The 20,895-nt window shown below is 41.1% G+C and overlaps 1 protein-coding gene across 1 annotated transcript; it reads right to left on the reverse strand.

The window, feature by feature from the left end:
- Positions 1-235: 235 nt before the first annotated feature.
- LOC114351129 (tubulin beta chain) lies at positions 236-19,208 on the reverse strand. Its single transcript, XM_028302197.1, has 10 exons — positions 19,140-19,208; positions 18,905-19,006; positions 17,948-18,075; positions 8,747-8,914; positions 7,703-7,817; positions 7,157-7,227; positions 6,169-6,308; positions 4,309-4,468; positions 2,727-2,828; positions 236-976 (listed from the first exon to the last, which is right to left on the reverse strand). The coding sequence occupies exons 2-10, from the start codon at positions 18,948-18,950 to the stop codon at positions 893-895; spliced, it is 1,014 nt and encodes a 337-aa protein (XP_028157998.1). The 5' UTR covers positions 18,951-19,006; positions 19,140-19,208; the 3' UTR covers positions 236-892.
- Between the last annotated feature and the right edge of the window lie 1,687 nt (positions 19,209-20,895).

Raw genomic sequence — 20,895 nt, forward strand, 5'->3', positions numbered from 1 at the left:
ACTTTGCTCTATGGTGTGTGATTTTCTCATGGCGTACGTAAGGCGGGAAAATTTGAACACCTGTGGTGAAGTGAAAATACACCATCTCACCGTCACGGTCACCGTGATCTCGGAACTCCTCGCGTGTGTCTCCCATACTTCGGTGTGCGGGCTAGCACTTAGACTTTTTGTGAAATGTGATTTTATAATAAAAAAACCTAATGTTTTTTTAAGGTTTTATTTAACAATATAAATAAATAACAATACTAGGGGAAGGTGGGTAATTTGGATCATTAATTTATAAAATCTTTTCAATTACTAACATTTTTTATAAATGATATGAGTTGGTCATTACCTAAAAACTTACTTACCTAATCTTAGAGTTGCAATACTATGGTTGTGATTTCTATTGTTCACGGGTTTTGAAAGGCTATAATGATACAAACGGTACGTTTTTCTGAATGTTAGTATAACAGGTACTTACTACTACTAAACGTATCCTAGACAGCAAAAAGATATATAAAAATTGTTTCATTTGGAGTAAGGGTTTTAAAAAAATTCATTCTTAGGCCGATGACGGGAGACGTGACAAAGTTTTAAAAAAACTGGTCCGGGTTCTGGACTCCAAAATCCGGGGTTTTCACGCGTCTTGTGGTGGTTGTTAAATTTTAGCCTAGGCGCAGACCACCGACTTAGTTGGCAGATAGTTGGACCCGATTTTAATTTGTATGAAGAATCGGCCGATACCAAATCAGTGTAATGTGCGTACTTTCATACATCTCCATACTGATTAATAGCCCGACACAACTATCGGCCAACTAAAAGTCGGTGGTCTGCGCCTATAAATAGGCTTGGAAATGACATCCCTAGGTTTGCGTAGTTGACATGCTGTTGCCGATTCTTAAAGACTAGATTATTCTTCTGCATTCTCCTCTGGGTAATCTTCTGCAGGCATTTCTTCTTGCTCGTCGAATTCGCCGTCTTCTACCCCAACCTCCTGAAGAATGAAAGAAAAACATGTTTATTTAGTAGCAAATAATAACATAGAATAATACTCAAAGCAAAAAAGATACGGGCGACATTATCACGGTTTGACGTTTCGGCTAATAAACCCGTGTCTTTCTATTTTAGTTTGAAACGGAACGCGAAAGTTTCATCATCATCATCATTTCAGCCACAGGACGTTCACAGCTGAACATAGGCCTCCGCCAATGATTTCCACATCCAACGGTTGGTAACCTGCATCCAGCGTCTTCTGAGTGGACGTCTGTTCACCTGTGGGTGGACGTCCTACGCTGCGCTTTCCGGCATGTGGCCTCCACTCCAGAACCTTGCTGCCCCATCGGCCGTCAGTTCTGCGTACTATTTGCCCTGCCCATTGCCTTCAGCTTGCTTATCCATCGGGCTATTATTTCGTTTTAGGGATCTCCTCATTACTGATCTTGTACCGAATGTACGCGAACGTCTAACTAGGCGATGCCGCGATGGTTAGAAATCGACCATGGCAACTTTAAACATAAACTTCACGAATTCAAACTATTTCCGTCTCCTTTTTGTCTGCCCATCATATCTTGTGGGAGTGTGATCGTTGGAAACATGAACGTGACATACTTAATGCTTAATTCAATACAACATACATCTGTTTCCGCAATTTACTTATTACACCGATCTTGTCGCGCAGGAAAAATTTCCGTGCTTTTTAGCGATTTTGTGAAAAATACTATTGGCAGGTAGTGCTAATTGCTCATAAGATAGGCCCCCTTAATTGATATTTATTGTCCGTGGTGCATAATCTTTTCTTAAAGGTTTTAAACCTTTGTTTGTCACCGTCATCCGCTTTGCAATGGAGGGAAGTCGAACCTTAATTTCGAACTCCTCCTATGTTCTTTTGATTAATTTCGTTGCGGATCCAATGACAGTTTATCTTTCCCCCGGGACAAACTTGACCTTCATTGGTTGGGTTTTTGTGGCGGTCAAGCTGTAGATCCTGGCTACACAGGAGTTGCAGCGGTGGGAACGAGAGGTGGGAATAGTCCCGTTACTGATCTTGTAAAGAAACACCGAAAGTTTAAAATGTCGAACTGCCTAAGGCGGGAATTGAACCCACGACCTTCCGCTTGCCGAAGATCGTGGGTTCAATTCCCGCCTTAGGCAGTTCGATTTTTTCAAGTTATTTATAATTTTCAAATTAGTTTGAGATGCGACTCTTAACGCTAAAAATTAAATAACTATGTAAAAGAGCTGTTTCATCTTAACTGACAGTTAAATATATTGCAACAATATTTCTGTTAGATGTAGGGTAGGTATATTTAACATTGATGAAACAAACGCTGGCCGTAACAGCGTATTACACTTGAAAATTTCGACGGGTTCATCCAGTGTCTAAGTAGCTCAGTTGGAAGAGCAGTCGCCCGGCAAGCGGAAGGTCGTGGGTCCAATTCCCGCCTTAGGCAGTTCGATTTTTTTCAAGTTATTTATAATTTTCAATTTTCAAATTAGTTTGAGATGCGACTCTTAACGCTAAAAATTAAATCATCATCATCATCATCAACAGCCCTTTACAGTCCACTGCTGGACTATGAGCCTCCTCCACTATAGTGGAGGGTTTTGCCATAATCTCCACGCTTGGCAGGCGGGTTGGAGATCGCAGTTTAAAAGATTGATGTTTTTCAGAGAGCGCTGCTGCCCATTCTCTGTTTGATGTGTAGTAAAAATTAAATAACTAAGTTTAAAATGTATTTCCTCACCTCGTACTGCTGGTACTCGGACACCAGGTCGTTCATGTTGCTCTCGGCCTCCGTGAACTCCATCTCGTCCATGCCCTCGCCGGTGTACCAGTGGAGGAAGGCCTGCAACGTCATCAGTCGTTAAGGTAAATAGCACACTTATCAATCAACCCGGAAAGGGATCAACACCGAATCAATTAACGCCGCGCTGTCAACCGTTCAGTGTTGAATACCTACTTATCTACTTGCTTATTTATTATATTTAGGACTAGCTTTCCGACCGCGGCTTCGCCCGCGTGGAATTTTGTCTGTCACTGAAAAACTTTATCGCGCGCGTCCCTGTTTCAAAAACCGGGATAATAATAATTATTCTATGTCCTTTCCCAAGACTCAAACTATCTCCATGCCAAATTTCATCAAAATCGTTCAGTGGTTTAGGCGTGAAAGCGAGACTGCGAGACAGACAGACAGACCTTAATTTGATGTAAGGCATTAAGTTCGTTACTGTATAAGATCGTGCCATCCGGAAGACGCTCCCCACCGCTAATGTTTAGCGTTATCGGTACACGCTAATGCTCCATGAGTGCACACGCACACTACAGTAATGCCTTACGGCTTGCTCGGACCACACTCCCCGCACCCCGCGCGACCGGGACCAAACATTGGCCGCGTTTTGTGGATGGCATGATATCTGGGGGCACGGCAGTGCCCCCACCAAGTCGAGCAAAAAAGCGGCACGGCCGTACCATCCTTTTCTCGAAGCAATTCAGGCCATTTTCGACCGCCTGTAACTTCGTTGTGGATAAAACTAGAAGGCTGAATTTTCATTAGCTATGCAGGCATTGTAAAGACACGGTATATTTAAAATTTCATTCAATTTGAACCAGTAGTTTAAGAATTATAACGGGTCAAAGTTACTTAATTTTGTCACTCACTGACTGACTCACTGACTCACTGACTCACTCACTGACTCACCGATCATCAAAACTCTAAGGCACTTCTAGCAGACCTAGAAGCTTCAAATTTGGAATATAAGTAGTGTTTGGTGTATGAATCAAGGAAAAACTAAAATATTTGGGGGCACGGTAGTGCAACCGCCAAGTCGAGTAAAATTTTTCAATTTCGGTCCAGTTTTCTAGATACATAACTGCTGTCTACAAAATACAAAAAGAAATGAGATTTGGGGGCACGGTAGTGCAACCGCCAAGTCGAGTAAAATTTTTCAATTTCGGTCCAGTTTTCTAGATACATAACTGCTGTCTACAAAATACAAAAAGAAATGAGATCCCATCAAAAACAATACTTGTCAAAAAAACCAAGTCTCGCAACTCAGTTGTTCTACGGTAAAAAGTTGTGAGATCCATGTAATACCAAGTCCAGGCCAGGAAATCTTTAACGTTTTACATAAATATATTGACTTGGCCATCGCATGAAAACACTTAAATTATTTAGTGCGATGGCCAAGTCAATATATTTATGTAAAACGTTAAAGATTTCCTGGCCTGGACTTGGTATTACATGGATCTCACAACTTTTTACCGTAGAACAACTGAGTTGCGAGACTTGGTTTTTTTGACAAGTATTGTTTTTGATGGGTGAATACCTTTCTCCTAAACATGACGGTGAACTGCTCGGATATCCGCTTGAAGATCTCCTGGATGGCGGTGGTGTTTCCGACGAAGGTGGCAGCCATCTTGAGTCCTCGAGGAGGCACGTCACACACCGCCACCTTCACGTTGTTGGGGATCCACTCCACGAAGTAACTGGGGGTAGATTAAAAAACAGGAAAAAACCGGCCAAATGCGTGTCGGACTCACGCACAAAGGGTTCCGTACCATTGATTTATGATTTTTTTTTTAATTTAAGTTATTTGTATGAAAGATTACGCGGTATTAAGCGGTTTACGATTTACGAGGTATTAAAAAAAACTATTTATTTGGGTCAATTTCCCAAACACATTTTTTGAGCGGCGTAGCTGAAAATCATATGTTTTTTATGACATAGAACTTTGATTTTTTTTTACACGAAAATATACAGAGGTTCCATTTTGAGGACAACATTATTAATGAGTATTTTCTTTTACAAATTCGACAAAAAATAATTGAACTAAGCGTTTCTAATTTTGGTGCAGTGTCCACATCCTTAATTTCTTACAATATGTATTTTTTTAGCTGAAGATCAAAACAGAACTTAGGGAAAAAGTATATTTTTGGATTATACAATCTATCTATTATCTAAGATTACCAAATTAAGCAAGTTTCCCAAATAACTGTGATTAAGTCACGTCCTTAAGTTTTGTCCGCGAAAAATTTATGATTTTGGTGTCAATAATGAAATAGCTCGTCAGTTTCTTTAAAGATCANACAAATAACAATTTCCACCAAAATTAGGCAAAAATATGCACTTGTTGAAATTCACCCATTTACTAGATCTCGTTCAAAGCAATTTTCGTTGGTAGTTTTTATACTACGGAACCCTAAAATTGGAAGTAAAAATCGAGCCACAGCACAGATGCTACTTTTAGCCTAGGCGCAGACCATCGATTTTTCGTCGGCCGATAGTTTAGTCGGGCAGTTGATCAGTATGGGCATGTATGGAAGTGCGCACATTACACCGATTTCATTTGGCCGATTCTTCATACAAATTAAAATCGGGTCCAACCATCGGCCAACTAAAAATCGGTGGTCTGCGCCTAGTCTTAGTGTCGGCGATCGGCGATTTAAGGACGTCGCACATTTATCAAGTCGCAAAGGGATCGTTGTAACCGTATCAACTCTAGGCGCACACTTATCCGCACCGTAACGTGAACGCCGCTGGCCTCGCGATTTACAGTGCGCGGAAGGCGATACGGTATTGATCCCTTTTCGAGTTAATAAGTCTACTATGACCTTTAGCCGCTTTTTAGAAGCTGAACAGCGACCACACTTTCCATACCGCTCACTTATAAACGCTAAACGCGGCGACTAAGTCGCTCTTTGGAAGCTCAACAGCGACTAAGTAATGTCGCTGAAATCGCGATGCTTCATGGATACAGTCAGAAAATGAGGTGATACTGAGGTACTGTACGAACCTCGGTCAGATCATAGAAGGGACACACGAACACACACAGAACACACACCACACAACAACAAAGAATATGGTCTCAAAGCCGTGTGGTCTTAAGGTCGACATAGGCTCATAGCAGACATCAACAGGGAAAGAAATCAACACCGTAAGTATCGCCTTTGGTGTGCTGTCAACTGCGAGGCGAGACGTTTACGTTACGGCGGATAAGTGTGCGTTACAGTAGTATGGAGTTTCATACAAATAATATACACCCCGAGTTGATACGGCTACAATCCTTATCCGGGTTCATAAATGTGCTACGGCCTTTAAAGCGCACAACTTGCCTTCAGATCAGGATCTGAATAAGTAAGTAAGCGATTATGGTCCCAAACCCGTTTACATAAAGTGCACAACTAACCTTGAGTTCTTATCCTGCACCGTCAGCATTTGCTCGTCGACCTCCTTCATAGACATCCGTCCTCGGAAGATGGCGGCGACTGTGAGGTACCGACCGTGTCGCGGGTCGCATGCCGCCATCATGTTTGTGGGACTGAACATCTGAAAATAAGCCATAAACAATACTGGGTGGCTGGCTCATGACGATAAAGTCAGTTAAACAAAGCAGAATAATCGTATGTTATGAACTGTCAAATGATAACGATTGCTTTACACAATTCCACCTCTGCTCTGATACAAAAGGTCCGTAAAGGCACGCATTGTCCGGAGGTTCCTTAGTATGTGACCCTCACCATCGGTAGCCTGTGGCACAGAATAAGTAATAGTACCACCTGTGGTTAGGCCTTGCCTCACCCGGTGGATAGTCTAGTTTTTATATTTGATCCAGTTGAATATCATGGTTGGGTTTCATGGGAAATCAAACCGTAGATCCTGGCTATAAAGTAAGTAAAAACGAGACTATTTCCACCTCTCGTTCCCACCACTTAGGGTTGCCAGGTGTCCAGCTTTAGCCGGACATGTTTGGCTTTTTACAGACTTGTCCGGCCTGTTGTGCGCGTATCATGATGTTAGGCTACCGATTCGAAGATAAATGTACCTAGACCTACTCACTGACCAATGACCACTGACTGACTGAACAATGACCTAACTATGAGACTAATTACTTATTCCATGACATGAAAAAAAGGTATGTCCGGCTTTTAGGGTAAAATGTCCGGCCAAAATTCAAAATGAGCACCGACTCCGGCTTTTGTGTTTTTGGACCTGGCAACCCTACCACCGCTGCAACTCCTGTGTAGCCAGGATCTACAGCTTGACCGCCAATAAAAAACCAACCAGTGAAGGTCAAGTTTGTCCCGGGGCGGGGAGAAGTTAAACTGGCATTGGACCCGCAACGAAATTAATCAGAACTGATAATAAGTAAAGTAGCTGCGAAGTTCATTACACACCTGCTGTGTCAATTCTGGTACCGTAAGTGCCCTGTATCCTTGACTGTTCCTGGCCGTCAGAGGAGCGAAACCTGTGAAATAAACATTGTTGAAGTATCGGGAATCCGGCGAAGATGACCAGGTCTTATGCGGGGTCTTTCCTGATTTCGGGGGAAACCGGTTCCACTTTCGTCCTTATCATCACATTGAATATTGAATCAAGTAGATGTACCTATAAATACACGTACTATAACCCAGCTTCCAAATTTCGTGCTATAACTGCACTAAAAAGAAAAGTTATGGAGTTACAACCATGGACCGGAAGACGCAGTATGAGCAGGCTTTTCACTCGGTAGACCGACGATCTACTGAAGGTCGAGGGAAGCAAGAACAGCGCAGAACCAATCATCGCGGAAATCCTTAAGGGAAGACCTTTGTTCAGGAGAGGACGCCTATGGTTGAACCGAGTAACCTATACCAGATCGTCAGTCTACCTGCCCACACTACGTCTTCCAGCCAGTTATCGCCAATCGAGAACTTTTCTGCCCCAGAAGAATTGGAACTCACCAGGCATGAAGAAGTGGAGACGCGGGAAGGGTACCATGTTGACTGCCAGTTTCCGAAGGTCAGCGTTCAGCTGGCCAGGGAACCGGAGACACGTCGTCACTCCTGACATGGTGAGCTGGGAAGAGTACAGATGAGTTGAGGTTAGAGAAATGCCAATGAGTTCATCGTCATTCCAGCCACAGGGCGTTCAATGCTGAACATAGGCCTTCTCCAATGATTTACTTAATGACCGGTAACGGCCATCCTGCGCCTTCCTGCTAACTTTACGAGCTAGCGCCGGAAGGAAAACGCAGCTGCGTCGTTGCAGCGTAATAATTTCCACGACAGAGTGCGATGTGGCAACGCATCTCCACTCTCCGACGTCGATTGACATTATGTAGTTACTTTACCCACTCAACTCTTTGAGTAAAGTACCTACATAATGTCAATCTTTGTAACTGATGCGCTGCGCTTTTATCACACGCAGCATGCCTTCCGACCTCAGATCAAATTAAATTTTCCGCCGATAAATGGGAGGGTCGTGTTTTTTGTTGATACTCTAATAGAACAACCCACACTCTCCCCGTCTATGCCGTAAAAAGGCGCCTTAGGGGCAAAATACGAATATCGGATCCCCCAAAGCACCTTGGAGTGTAGAATTTGCCCCTGATACATTAGAGAGAGTCGTCTTCTTAGTTCCTACAGTGGAAACTAAACTACTTAATGATACAGCTCACTGACACAAGATGGTTGAGGTCTCCATACATGGGTGAAGACAGCCGCAGCGTCTTGAAGCAGATGTCATAGAGTAGAGAGCCTCGTTCTAATAGGACAACTCGCTCGAAGTCGTAAAAGGCGACTACTTAAGCATGAGGCCTCCTCAAACCATTTTGGAGTGTAGTTCTGGTAAATTAGAGTCGTTCTCCTGCAGTGGAACATAAACAAAGCATCTTGAAGTGTCGAGTTTGCCTCTGGTTACATTAAGGAAGGTCGTCTGCAGTGGAGACTAAACTTTATACCTGTTTAAATACTCTGGAGCCTAAACTATCTGATAATGATACTCACTGACACAAGATGGTTGAGGTCTCCATACGTGGGTGAAGACAGCCTCAGCGTCCTGAAGCAGATGTCGTAGAGCGCTTCATTGTCGATGCAGAAGGTTTCGTCAGTGTTCTCTACCAGCTGGTGGACTGACAACGTCGCGTTGTAAGGTTCTACTACTGTATCTGAGACCTGCAAGTCAAAAAAGTTGTTTAATTTTATTATGCGCATGCACAATCAAAATTATTTTTATTCGCAGACTACTTACCAAATTAGATTCGTTCTTACAAATCGTCAAATTAATCTTCTTATAGAGTCTTTACAAGTCTCATTCTTTTTTACCCTATCAACTACAGCGCTTCGAGACAAACATTTGACAAGTGGCACAAGTGCTGAGAAGAAGCGCCGCAACTGCACTCGAGCGCAGCGCCGACTCAAAGCACTGTCTTCGCCTGTGTGGCATCATCATCATCATTTCAGCCACAGGACGTCCACTGCTGAACATAGGCCTCCCCCAACGACTTCCACATCGCACGGGTGTTAGCGGTCTGCATCCAGCGCCTCCATGCTACCATGTGGCACAAGTAACGTATAACCTAAAGAAGCAACAGCAGGTTCGTTCGTTTCAGACAAAAGACGTCCACTGCTGAACAAAGGCCTCCCCCAAGGATTTCCACAAAGACCGGTCCTGCGCCGCTCACATTCAGGCTGTAACATTTGAAAATGTTATTTTTTTATTTTACGATTCAATGGATCATAAGTTTTTGAACGTAAATACGCTCGGGGCGAAGGGCGCGGGGAGTGCGCGCCGCAGGCGCAGCGTCTCGGCCAGAGACAGACTGCCACACTCGCCAGCCTCGCTTGAAACTTGAACTTGAGCACCCGCGTACCGCTTGATGCGGCGCGCGTCTTAATAAATCGATCTCGTTGGCGTTTTTTCATAGTGCGAGTTTAATAAAACTTTAATAAAACCTCACAGTTAATCAAACTTAAGTGTCTAGCCTACATTTCATCCCGTAACTGGGTAAGTTGTGCATCTCTTATTATTTGTTAAGATAGGGTATGTTCCTAAATAGTAATTAATGCTTTTTATAGTAGAAGTTAAGTGTTGTTGTAATCGCCCTTATAGCATAGATTTACGCTTATTAATATTTTAGCGAATTGTGTAGGTAAATTGGTTGGTATAAATTATGTTCCTTGAAGCGAAATTACTTAATTATTTTCTTATTAGCCATCAGTTAACTGTAACCGTTTCTGCTATCTACAACTGCCACTACATCCCAGTAAATTAAATGCCTAGACCTCTTCTAGTACTTGCTGGCCGTCTTCCCTAGCTTGGCTTATATTCTTCCGCCTGTTTGAAATCACCTAATCAAGATTCGTGGCAGTACAATCTCTTACCCCACACGAAGGCTAATATAAAACAATGTTTATGCAGGAATTACGGCCGGGCTCAGTTTGAGCTAGGACTTATTGTGGACCGTTTCGGAGGGGACAGAGAAGTGGACATCACGGCGTCCCACGGGGACCGCAGGAGGCCGCACAGGGGAGTCTGGCACAAGTGTTACGTGGAACCGATCTTTTTACAACCTACCCACCTGTACCTTAAAATCAAATATTTTTAAACTTAGATTAATAAATTTTGTAAACTTATTTTGCTCGTTTTATTAATTCTAAAAATTAATTTAAAACGTGACAAGGCACCTTCCGCGACCTTCACAAGATCGTCGGTCCACCTAGAGGGAGGCCTGCCCACGCTACGTCTTCCAGCTCGTGGTTGCCACTCAAGAACTTTCCTGCCCCAGCGGCCATCAGCTCTAATGCAACATAAAGAAGCAACAGCAGGTAAGTTAAATAGCGTTTAGTTGTTGTGACACCGAATGTTGCCCAAAGTTCACCAACCTTATTCCAAATAACAAAGNAGTTAATTTTTCTGGTGATGGTTGTGTGCATGTTGTTACTGTAAAACGATGATAGTAATTATTTTTCAGGCTATGTGTTAATATAGGTTTTATAAATAATTTAGTTTAGCAAGAGTTATTATTTTATATTGCGGTAATATTTTGTTTATATAAAAAAAAATGCCAGTATTAACCGTTTATCACAGTTACTATAACTAATAGATAATTAAAAAAAAATTAAGCTACACCTACATAGCCTGAAGAATTTTTGTGTTTCTCCCTCTGATCAAATTATTATTTCTTAAGTATATATTTTTTTAGATTACTGCATCGTTCTAGATCAAAGTTGATTGTTGTGACAGAACGGATTTAACTGCTTTGGCTTTCCTGTCTATTTAGTTGCAGTAGATTTTTTTATTTTAGTTGCAGTATATATTTTTTTAGTTTTCTTTGCACAACATACCCAGAATTTTTCTTTCTCAAAATGGCTTATCCTATTAAATTTCTTCACCTTCAAAAATCAGAATTGCAATATGAGGTTACAATTAGAGGAGAAGTACCGGCTGGCACTGTTATAGAATTGAGGCGACAAGTATGTAAATTAACACAATTATATCCGTCGAATGACATCGCCGATTCATGTCTGGAATTGAGCGATGACATTAAGGGCATAGCAGAATCATTAACTAAAGTTAAGGCCAATTTAGAAAATTTGTCTATAACATTAGATGAAAATTTAATTGATCGCACACGCTCGCTCTTAAATCATGTACATCACAGGTTCCGGCGCCTGGAACAGCCTGAGCCAACATCCGAACTATTTTCAAAACTAAAAATAATAAAAAATACTATTGAGGAATACAATTCTGTCTACTCAAAGATTATCGAACCAGAAGAATTTTGCGATGCTGAACATAACCCAGATAAAGATAAAACTTCTTCGGGTGTCGATAACTTGAACGTCACTGTCCATTGTGATCGTGGTCTCTCATCGGACTTTTCTAAACTTAAAGAAGAACGGTCACGCCCCATACAAAAAAAACCCAGACCCGACAGAAACGAGACATACCTCAGTTTTTTTGTCATGTCTTAATTAGATAAATTATATATTTTTTATTTTCGAAATATATGTATAACACCAAAATATTACTCTTTGTTTTTGTTCAGGCGTTATACAAAAACTAATATAAAATGCCTATTTATCACCAAAATTGGTAAATGTATGTACCTAAATGTCTATTACAGCTGCTATGGAATGTATCTAGGCGTCCTGGAGATACAGCCGGATTATACAGGGTGGTTATACATATGGAACGATAAGTGATCTCACTTGATTATTTCTAAACTATACAAGATATCGAAAAACTATTTACTGATTCTGAAAGTGCTTCACGAGCTCTTTCAAATGGTACCAATAATAGGTTACAGATTATGGAAGCTGGTAACATTGAATTTTTGGATTTTGTAACTTCTCNGGCTCAAGCCCCAAATTTAAAGTATTTTCACCGATAAAATTGTCCATAGATTACGCCCTTAAAGTTTGATCACTACATGCCCGGACACACTGTATATGTCGAATGACATCGCCGATTCATGTCTGGAATTGAGTGATGACATTAAGGGTATAGCAGAATCATTAACTAAAGTTAAGGCCAATCTAGAAAATTTGTCTATAACATTAGATGAAAATTTAATTGATCGCACACGCTCGCTCTTAAATCATGTACATCACAGGTTCCGGCGCCTGGAACAGCCTGAGCCAACATCCGAACTATTTTCAAAACTAAAAATAATAAAAAATACTATTGAGGAATACAATTCTCTCTACTCAAAGATTATCGAACCAGAAGAATTTTGCGATGCTGAACATAACCCAGATAAAGACAAAACTTCTTCGGGTGTCGATAACTTGAACGTCACTGTCCATTGTGATCGTGGTCTCTCATCGGACTTTTCTAAACTAAAATTTGATGGCAAAACTTGTGTCAGAGCATTTATTCAAAAAATTGAAGAATTTCGCATAGCAAAAAATGTTTCCGATGAAAAATTGATGTCTTATGCTTATGAATTATTTACAGGCGATGCTCTCCATTGGTTACGTTCTGTTAGAGACGAAGTTAATGATTGGGATAATCTTGTTTCTCGACTAAGACAAGATTTTGACATATTTGATTATGATTACCGTATGATCACTGAAATACGTAATCGTACTCAAGGAGAGACAGAAAATATAATTGTGTATTTAGCTATAATTAAAGGAATGTTCTCTCGACTTAGCACATCTATGACTGAGAAGGATCAACTTGAAATCATATTACACAACATTCGCCCATGTTACTCAAATGTACTGGCAAATTGTCCCCATGTATCATCAATTTCCCAATTACAGACGCTTTGCCGGAACTATGAACAAGTAAAAGCCCGTTCTGAGAATTTTAAAGAACCAGTGGCATCATCTACCAAGTCATTGGCTCCTGAATTTGCTTATAGTGCACCTAATAAATTTCCACCTAAAAATTATAATAATTTCAAACCTTACTCTAATAATAAAATTCAAAATAATTCAAATAATGTATTTGCTATTTCACAATCAAAGTTTTGCTACCGATGCCGCTCGGATTCTCATGGTATGAAAGAATGCCCCGCCGAGCGTGTCATATTTTGTTTTAAATGCGGCAAGAAGGATGTTCGTTCTACAGAATGTCCGAATTGTAATAAATATAACATTACTAGCGAACAGAATAAAAAAAACGAATAAGTGAAAATTGCAGCAAAACAGCACACCCTTTCTTCGATAACTCGGATTGGCAGAAATGGTTGCTGACAATTAACAATTTTTTCTCATCTTATAATGTTGCTTCAATTTTCACTTCTAAACCGAGTAGTGATCCGCGTCCTTACGTAAAAATAAATATCGAGAACAACAAGGACTTAAATATTTATGGCTTACTTGATTCCGGTTCAGTAGTCAGTATTTTGGGTCAAGATTCTTATAAATCTATATTAAAGTTTGGTTATTCCTTGTTTAATGACCTTAAAATATCTGTCAATGCTGCTGGTGGCCAAAGACTTCAGTCTTTGGGTTATTTGCTTCTGCCAATTGTTTTTCATAACCAGACTCATGTCATAAAAGTGCATGTCATTCCAGAAGTTGACACTACTCTAATTCTGGGCATAGATTTTTGGAATCAATTTCAAATTCTACCTAAGCACTTAAATAATGTCGATTATCTTTCTAATGATCCTGGAATGCTTAGCATTTCCCTTGATTCTGAAAAGGTACTTCTCTGTAGCTATGAGCATCTCAGTGGCTCTGAAAGGGCTATTGCTGATAGCGTAGTAGAAAGTTTTAAATCGATTTCTTTTGAGGAAAAAGGACTTGGTAGAACTGATGTTATTTTTCATAATATTGATACCGGTGATTCCGTACCGATCAGACAACGTTATTATCGCATGTCTCCAGAGAAACAAAGAATAATTACAGAACAGGTTGACGAAATGCTGTCCCTGGATGTTGTTGAGCCATGCGAAAGTCCTTGGTCATCACCAGTATTAGTTGTCAGCAAAAAAGACGGCAAACCGCGATTTTGCTTAGATAGTAGAAAACTTAATTCTGTCACTAAGAAGGATGCATACTGTCTCCCTTATGTATCAGAAATTTTGGATAACCTAAGAGATGCCAGGTATCTGTCCAGCATAGACCTATCTAAAGCCTTCTGGCAAATACCTATTCAAAAAGAGGACAAAGAGAAGACCGCATTCTACGTTCCGGGCCGTGGAACTCTGCAGTTCAAAGTTACAGCGTTTGGTCTATCAAATGCTCCAGCCACTCAACAGCGCCTAGTAGATACTCTCTTTGGCCCAGAGTTTGAACTAAAGGTCTTCGCATATTTAGATGACGTCATAATTATAAGCTCTACCTTTAGCGAACACGTTTCATTGCTCCAGCGTGTCCTTGAAAAATTACAAATGGCTAACTTAACGGTCAACTTGAGTAAATGTCAATTCTTCCGTAGCCAACTAAGATATCTTGGTTATATTGTCGACGTTCAAGGTCTGCGTACTGATCCAGAAAAAGTAGAGGCTATACTTAATTATCCGACTCCCAGCAATCGAAAAGAGGTCAAACGGTTTTTGGGTACAGCTTCTTGGTATAGACGGTTTATCCCGAACTTTAGTACAATTGCCGGTCCATTGAACAAGTTGACCTCCACTAAAAAATGTACTCCGCCTTTTCTCTGGACAGATGAAGCTGACAAGGCTTTTTTGAAACTTAAATCTCTTCTTGTTGATACACCTGTTCTTGCTTGTCCAAATTTTAGCTACCCTTTTGACGTTCATACTGATGCTAGTAATTTTGGTGTCGGGGCTATGCTGTCCCAGACGATTGATGGAGTCGAACATCCAGTCGCATACATGAGTAGATCTCTTACTGGATCAGAGAGAAATTACAGCGTCACAGAACGTGAAACACTTGCTGTTCTAGTGGCCCTGGAGCATTGGCGATGTTACTTGGAGAGTGGAAACCAGTTCACTGTTTACACTGACCACTCGGCCCTTAAGTGGTTCCTCTCACTTTCAAACCCAACCGGCAGATTGGCCCGATGGGGTGTCCGATTATCAGCCTTTAACTTTAATATAAAACACCGCCGCGGTAAGGACAATGTTATACCTGATAGTCTTTCTAGGTTGCCTACTCTTGCTGCGATTTCGGGATCATCTAGTCCAGTGACTCAAGACACTTGGTACCAGAATATATTTCAAGGATGTCAGGATTCACCAACTAGTTACCCTAATTATAGAGTTGAGAATGGTTCCTTATATCGTTTTATGAAAAGTAAAAATACCCTTACATCTGAGTTTGAATGGAAGCTCGTTGTTCCACAGGAGCAACGCCTCGGTGTTTTAAGGGATAATCATTCGGAACCCATTTCGGGTCATTTCGGAATTTTCAAAACCTACAAAAGATTATTACTTCGCTACTACTGGCCAAAGATGTATCCCGATGTTGTCAGTTACGTGTCTTCCTGTGAAACTTGCCTAGCTTATAAGCTTTCAACTCAGGGTACTTTAGGTATGATGGGGAGACCTAAAGAGTGTGGTAGACCTTTTCAAACCCTATCTATAGATTTAGTTGGTCCCCTACCGGCTTCAAGAAAACAGCACTGTTATATATTTGTAGTGACATGCTGTTTTTCCAAATATTGCCTCATGTTCCCGCTACGCAGAGCTACTGCTGATCTTGTTAGTAAACATCTGGAAGATTACGTCTTCTTGGTTCACGGCATCCCTCAAACCATTATCCTGGATAATGGCGTGCAATTCACGAGCCGTGAAATGGAATCTTTATTTAAAAAATATGCTGTACCTAATGTTCACTTCACGCCTAAATATACTCCCCAAATGAACACCGTTGAAAGGTATAACAAAACCATTATAACGGCAGTTTCCACTTTTGTTCATGATGACCATCGCTCATGGGACATTAATCTACCAAAAATCCAATTCGCAATCAATAATTCAGTTAATGAAACGACTGGTTATACTCCATCATTCCTCGTCCATGGTCGTGAATTAGTTACGAGTGGGTCTCATTATATAGAAAATGATATCCCAAACGAACTAATTTTTCTTCCACGCGACCCATATGCAGAAAACTTGGGACATTTGGCAAATATTTTCGATAAAGTACAGGTTGCACTTTGGCAAGCACATTTAAAAAACACTCAGCGTTATAACTTGCGTCGAAAGCATGCTGAATTCAATGTTGATGATATCGTTTGGAAGCGATGTTACTTTCAGAGCGACAAGGATGCACGTTTTGCTAAGAAGCTGGCACCTAAGTACGTTAAATGTAGAATAAAGCAAAAGAAATCACCATTAGTATATGTTCTCGAGGATGTTATGACCGGTCATAATTTAGGAGCTTGGCACATAAAAGATCTTAAAATGCAAAACAAGTAAATCTTTGCATAATCCTTGCTAATTCATAACATAGGTGTAGGTTCAGATTTTACGACAGGTAAAATCTTTTTCTTGGAAGAGGGGTACTGTAACATTTGAAAATGTTATTTTTTTATTTTACGATTCAATGGATCATAAGTTTTTGAACGTAAATACGCTCGGGGCGAAGGGCGCGGGGAGTGCGCGCCGCAGGCGCAGCGTCTCGGCCAGAGACAGACTGCCACACTCGCCAGCCTCGCTTGAAACTTGAACTTGAGCACCCGCGTACCGCTTGATGCGGCGCGCGTCTTAATAAATCGATCTCGTTGGCGTTTTTTCATAGTGCGAGTTTAATAAAACTTTAATAAAACCTCACAGTTAATCAAACTTAAGTGTCTAGCCTACATTTCATCCCGTAACTGGGTAAGTTGTGCATCTCTTATTATTTGTTAAGATAGGGTATGTTCCTAAATAGTAATTAATGCTTTTTATAGTAGAAGTTAAGTGTTGTTGTAATCGCCCTTATAGCATAGATTTACGCTTATTAATATTTTAGCGAATTGTGTAGGTAAATTGGTTGGTATAAATTATGTTCCTTGAAGCGAAATTACTTAATTATTTTCTTATTAGCCATCAGTTAACTGTAACCGTTTCTGCTATCTACAACTGCCACTACATCCCAGTAAATTAAATGCCTAGACCTCTTCTAGTACTTGCTGGCCGTCTTCCCTAGCTTGGCTTATATTCTTCCGCCTGTTTGAAATCACCTAATCAAGATTCGTGGCAGTACAATCTCTTACCCCACACGAAGGCTAATATAAAACAATGTTTATGCAGGAATTACGGCCGGGCTCAGTTTGAGCTAGGACTTATTGTGGACCGTTTCGGAGGGGACAGAGAAGTGGACATCACGGCGTCCCACGGGGACCGCAGGAGGCCGCACAGGGGAGTCTGGCACAAGTGTTACGTGGAACCGATCTTTTTACAACCTACCCACCTGTACCTTAAAATCAAATATTTTTAAACTTAGATTAATAAATTTTGTAAACTTATTTTGCTCGTTTTATTAATTCTAAAAATTAATTTAAAACGTGACAAGGCACCTTCCGCGACCTTCACAAGATCGTCGGTCCACCTAGAGGGAGGCCTGCCCACGCTACGTCTTCCAGCTCGTGGTTGCCACTCAAGAACTTTCCTGCCCCAGCGGCCATCAGCTCTAATGCAACATAAAGAAGCAACAGCAGGTAAGTTAAATAGCGTTTAGTTGTTGTGACACCGAATGTTGCCCAAAGTTCACCAACCTTATTCCAAATAACAAAGACATGTTGCGAACTTTTTGGGTGTCTCGGACTCAAGACTGTTTGGCGCTCATGGTACTGACCTTAGGCGAAGGCATGACGCTGAAGGTATTCACGATGCGATCCGGGTATTCTTCCCTCAACTTGCTGAGGAGAAGCGTACCCAGGCCCGAGCCGGTACCGCCGCCTAGCGAATGAGTCAGCTGGAAACCTGGAGATTAAAGCACGGTTACAGCTGTAAGACTGAAGACATTTAATCATCATCATTTCAGCCATTTATGTCCACTGCTGAACATAGGCCTCCCCCAATGATTTCCATGTTGATCGTACCGGAACAGCGTGCGATGTCCACCCAAAAGGTGGACCGACGACATCCGGTAGTTAAGTAGCAGGAAGGCGCTGGACGCATTCCGCTACCAACCGATCAACACGGAGAATGTAGTTAGGTACAACTGTTTCTTTAAATTTAACTTGTCCTTTATTGGTTTGGAACCAATTGACAAAACAATTACTTATGTATTTTCTAAAACATAAAAAGATTCCTACGATTATTGCGATCTTCTAACAAATAAGGCAAAGTCGATTTTGGAATTAAGGATTTGACCTGACCGCAGATGGCAAATGCAAAAATGTGGCATAATAAATGCGAAAGTTTGGATGTCAGGATGTCTGGATGTTACTCTCACGCAAAAACTACAGAACGGATTTTGTTGAAACTTTACAGTATTATTGTTTGTACCCTAGATTAACATTAAGCTATAATTTCGTCGCTTGCCTCTCTAACTGACGTAACTGATATTTAGCAAAATTTTCAGGCGATTATAGACAGGTCGATTCGTGTAGATTTAACTCAGTTTCGAAAAAAATGTCAGATACCTCAGTTAGAGAGGCAAGCGACGATTTATGCCGTACTGTGACACTAAATATCACGCGGGTGAAGCCGCGGGCAAAAGCTAGTCCTTTATAGTATTGAATTAAAGCAGTCACTAGCATTGCATCCTCGCGGGATATAAAAACATCATTAAAAACATCTATCGTACCTTGCAAGCAGTCGCAGGGCTCCGCCTCCTTCCTCACCACGTCCATGACCGAGTCCACCAGCTCAGCACCCTCTGTGTAGTGCCCCTTCGCCCAGTTGTTGCCTGTGAGTGAAAAAAATACAATGCATCCATGGACCTATAAAAAATCTCTTTTTATAGGTCCATGCAATGCATCAGAAGACTTGCGAGTTGCGCGAACCCACAAGCGCGGGAAGCCATTTGCGCGCACGGTTACCTTGCGATTGGCGATTGCGTCCTATTTTATGCCTTGCATGAGGCCTTGCACTAAAATTTTTTAAAGACATTGTTAGCGCGAATAGACCCTTGGGCGAAAAGACAATAAAATAAGCGCGAACGATACCTATCATTGATGATCATTGTCATTATTTTTACACAAGCTTAATGACTGAACTAAAGATTTAACGCAGATTAGATAGTAATAAGTAGATCCGCTATGTAAAATAATGGTAAAATGCAGGCAAAAAATTGCGGTAAGTCGAAGTCTATTCCGGTTTAGTTCCTTACTGATATCTAGGGTTGAAATCAAATCAAATTCAAAAATGGATGCGGATTTGGGCACGCGCACGCACGCGGACGCGGATCATATCCGCACGCGTGTCGAAATCCGCATCACAAAAAAATGGCATTAATTATTTAATTTTTAGCGTTAAGAGTCGCATCTCAAACTAATTTGAAAATTATAAATAACTAGTTAACTTGAAAAAATAACTTGCCTTAGGCAGTTCGATTTTTTCAAGTTATTTATAACTAGCTTTCCGCCCGCGGCTTCGCCCGCGTGGAATTTTGTCTGTCACAGAAAAACTTTATCGCGCGCGTCCCTGTTTCAAAAACCGGGATAAAAACTATCCTATGTTCTTTCCCGGGACTCAAACTATCTCTATGCCAAATTTCATCAAAATCGGTTGCGAGGTTTAAGCGGGAAAGCGTAACAGACAGACAGACAGACAGAGTTACTTTCGCATTTATAATATTAGTTGGGATTAGTTGGGATTTTCAAAATGGCATTAAGTTGCTCATAACCTAATTTTAATGCGCTGCCCATAGAAGTCTATCACCCGTATTCGTAAACATTACTATGAGGTCTCACAGTGCGCGCGGACGCACAGGGTCACACACGAACCAATCACAGAGCTCTATTCAACGCTGTGCGTTTGATTTGCTGCTTCACATAAGTAAGCAAGCATCGTTTGTGAATACGGGCGTAACTTGGGTAAGTGTATTAAATAACTAGTTAAATTAGTTATGTAACTTCCGTAAGTGTATTAAATAGTTAATTAGTTAGTTATTGATAAAAATATTTTTTACCATTTCACTATAAAAGATATATGCGACATAGGCATATACCTGTGCTGTGACCTAAATTACACCCTTAATCCGCAAAAAAAATGCATTTTGAGCTCAATGTATTATTGATAAAGACCCTTTTTTGGTGGCAACGCATTCATATAATATTTAATCCGTACCTACAATGTCCCTTTCCCAAGGGGATAATAACCTGTTTTATGCAGGATCCCGTTTGGTAGACAGTCATGTTTGAATACTAAATAAATATTCATTCACACGTGACGTACGCAACCCGTTTGCAGCGCCCCGCAAATATTGATCCGTTCGAATCAGCCATTCGGTCATTAAACTGGCCCGGTATTATACAGGATCCAGTTTTACGAGTTACCTACTACGTCATTTGTGTATTCCCACGAGCAGCTGCATTCTATTTTTTGCAAACACCGCAAAAAACCGCATACGGGCGTGTGAACGCACACACAAGTCCAGTTTCTAAACTGGATTGCCGTGGGAAAGGGGTCTTTTTTGCTGGATGGTACGGCGGGGGGAGGTGCCCGCCCCGCCTCGATTGTCTGTCTGCCGTATTCCGTATTCCCGCGAGCTCATTCCACTGTTGTTGTGTTGTCGCTACGCGCACGCAAAATTCACAGAGCGCATAATAATAATTTTACGCCGGCTGTCTTGTT

Source organism: Ostrinia furnacalis, unplaced genomic scaffold (genome assembly GCF_004193835.3).
Source record: "Ostrinia furnacalis isolate ACB-3 unplaced genomic scaffold, ASM419383v2 OfSCF1098, whole genome shotgun sequence".
Lineage (NCBI taxonomy): Eukaryota > Metazoa > Arthropoda > Insecta > Lepidoptera > Crambidae > Ostrinia > Ostrinia furnacalis.

What these genes read in the sequence shown, in the direction of transcription:
- LOC114351129 (XM_028302197.1), bottom strand. Translation starts at nt 18,950, where the DNA reads ATGGACGTGGTGAGGAAGGAGGCGGAGCCCTGCGACTGCTTGCAAG. An exon ending in ACCTCAACCATCTTGTGTCA is followed by an intron (nt 7,818 to 8,746) that starts GTGAGTATCATT and finishes TACTCTTCCCAG; the next exon opens with CTCACCATGTCAGGAGTGAC. An exon ending in CCGTCATGTTTAGGAGAAAG is followed by an intron (nt 2,829 to 4,308) that starts GTATTCACCCAT and finishes ATGACGTTGCAG; the next exon opens with GCCTTCCTCCACTGGTACAC.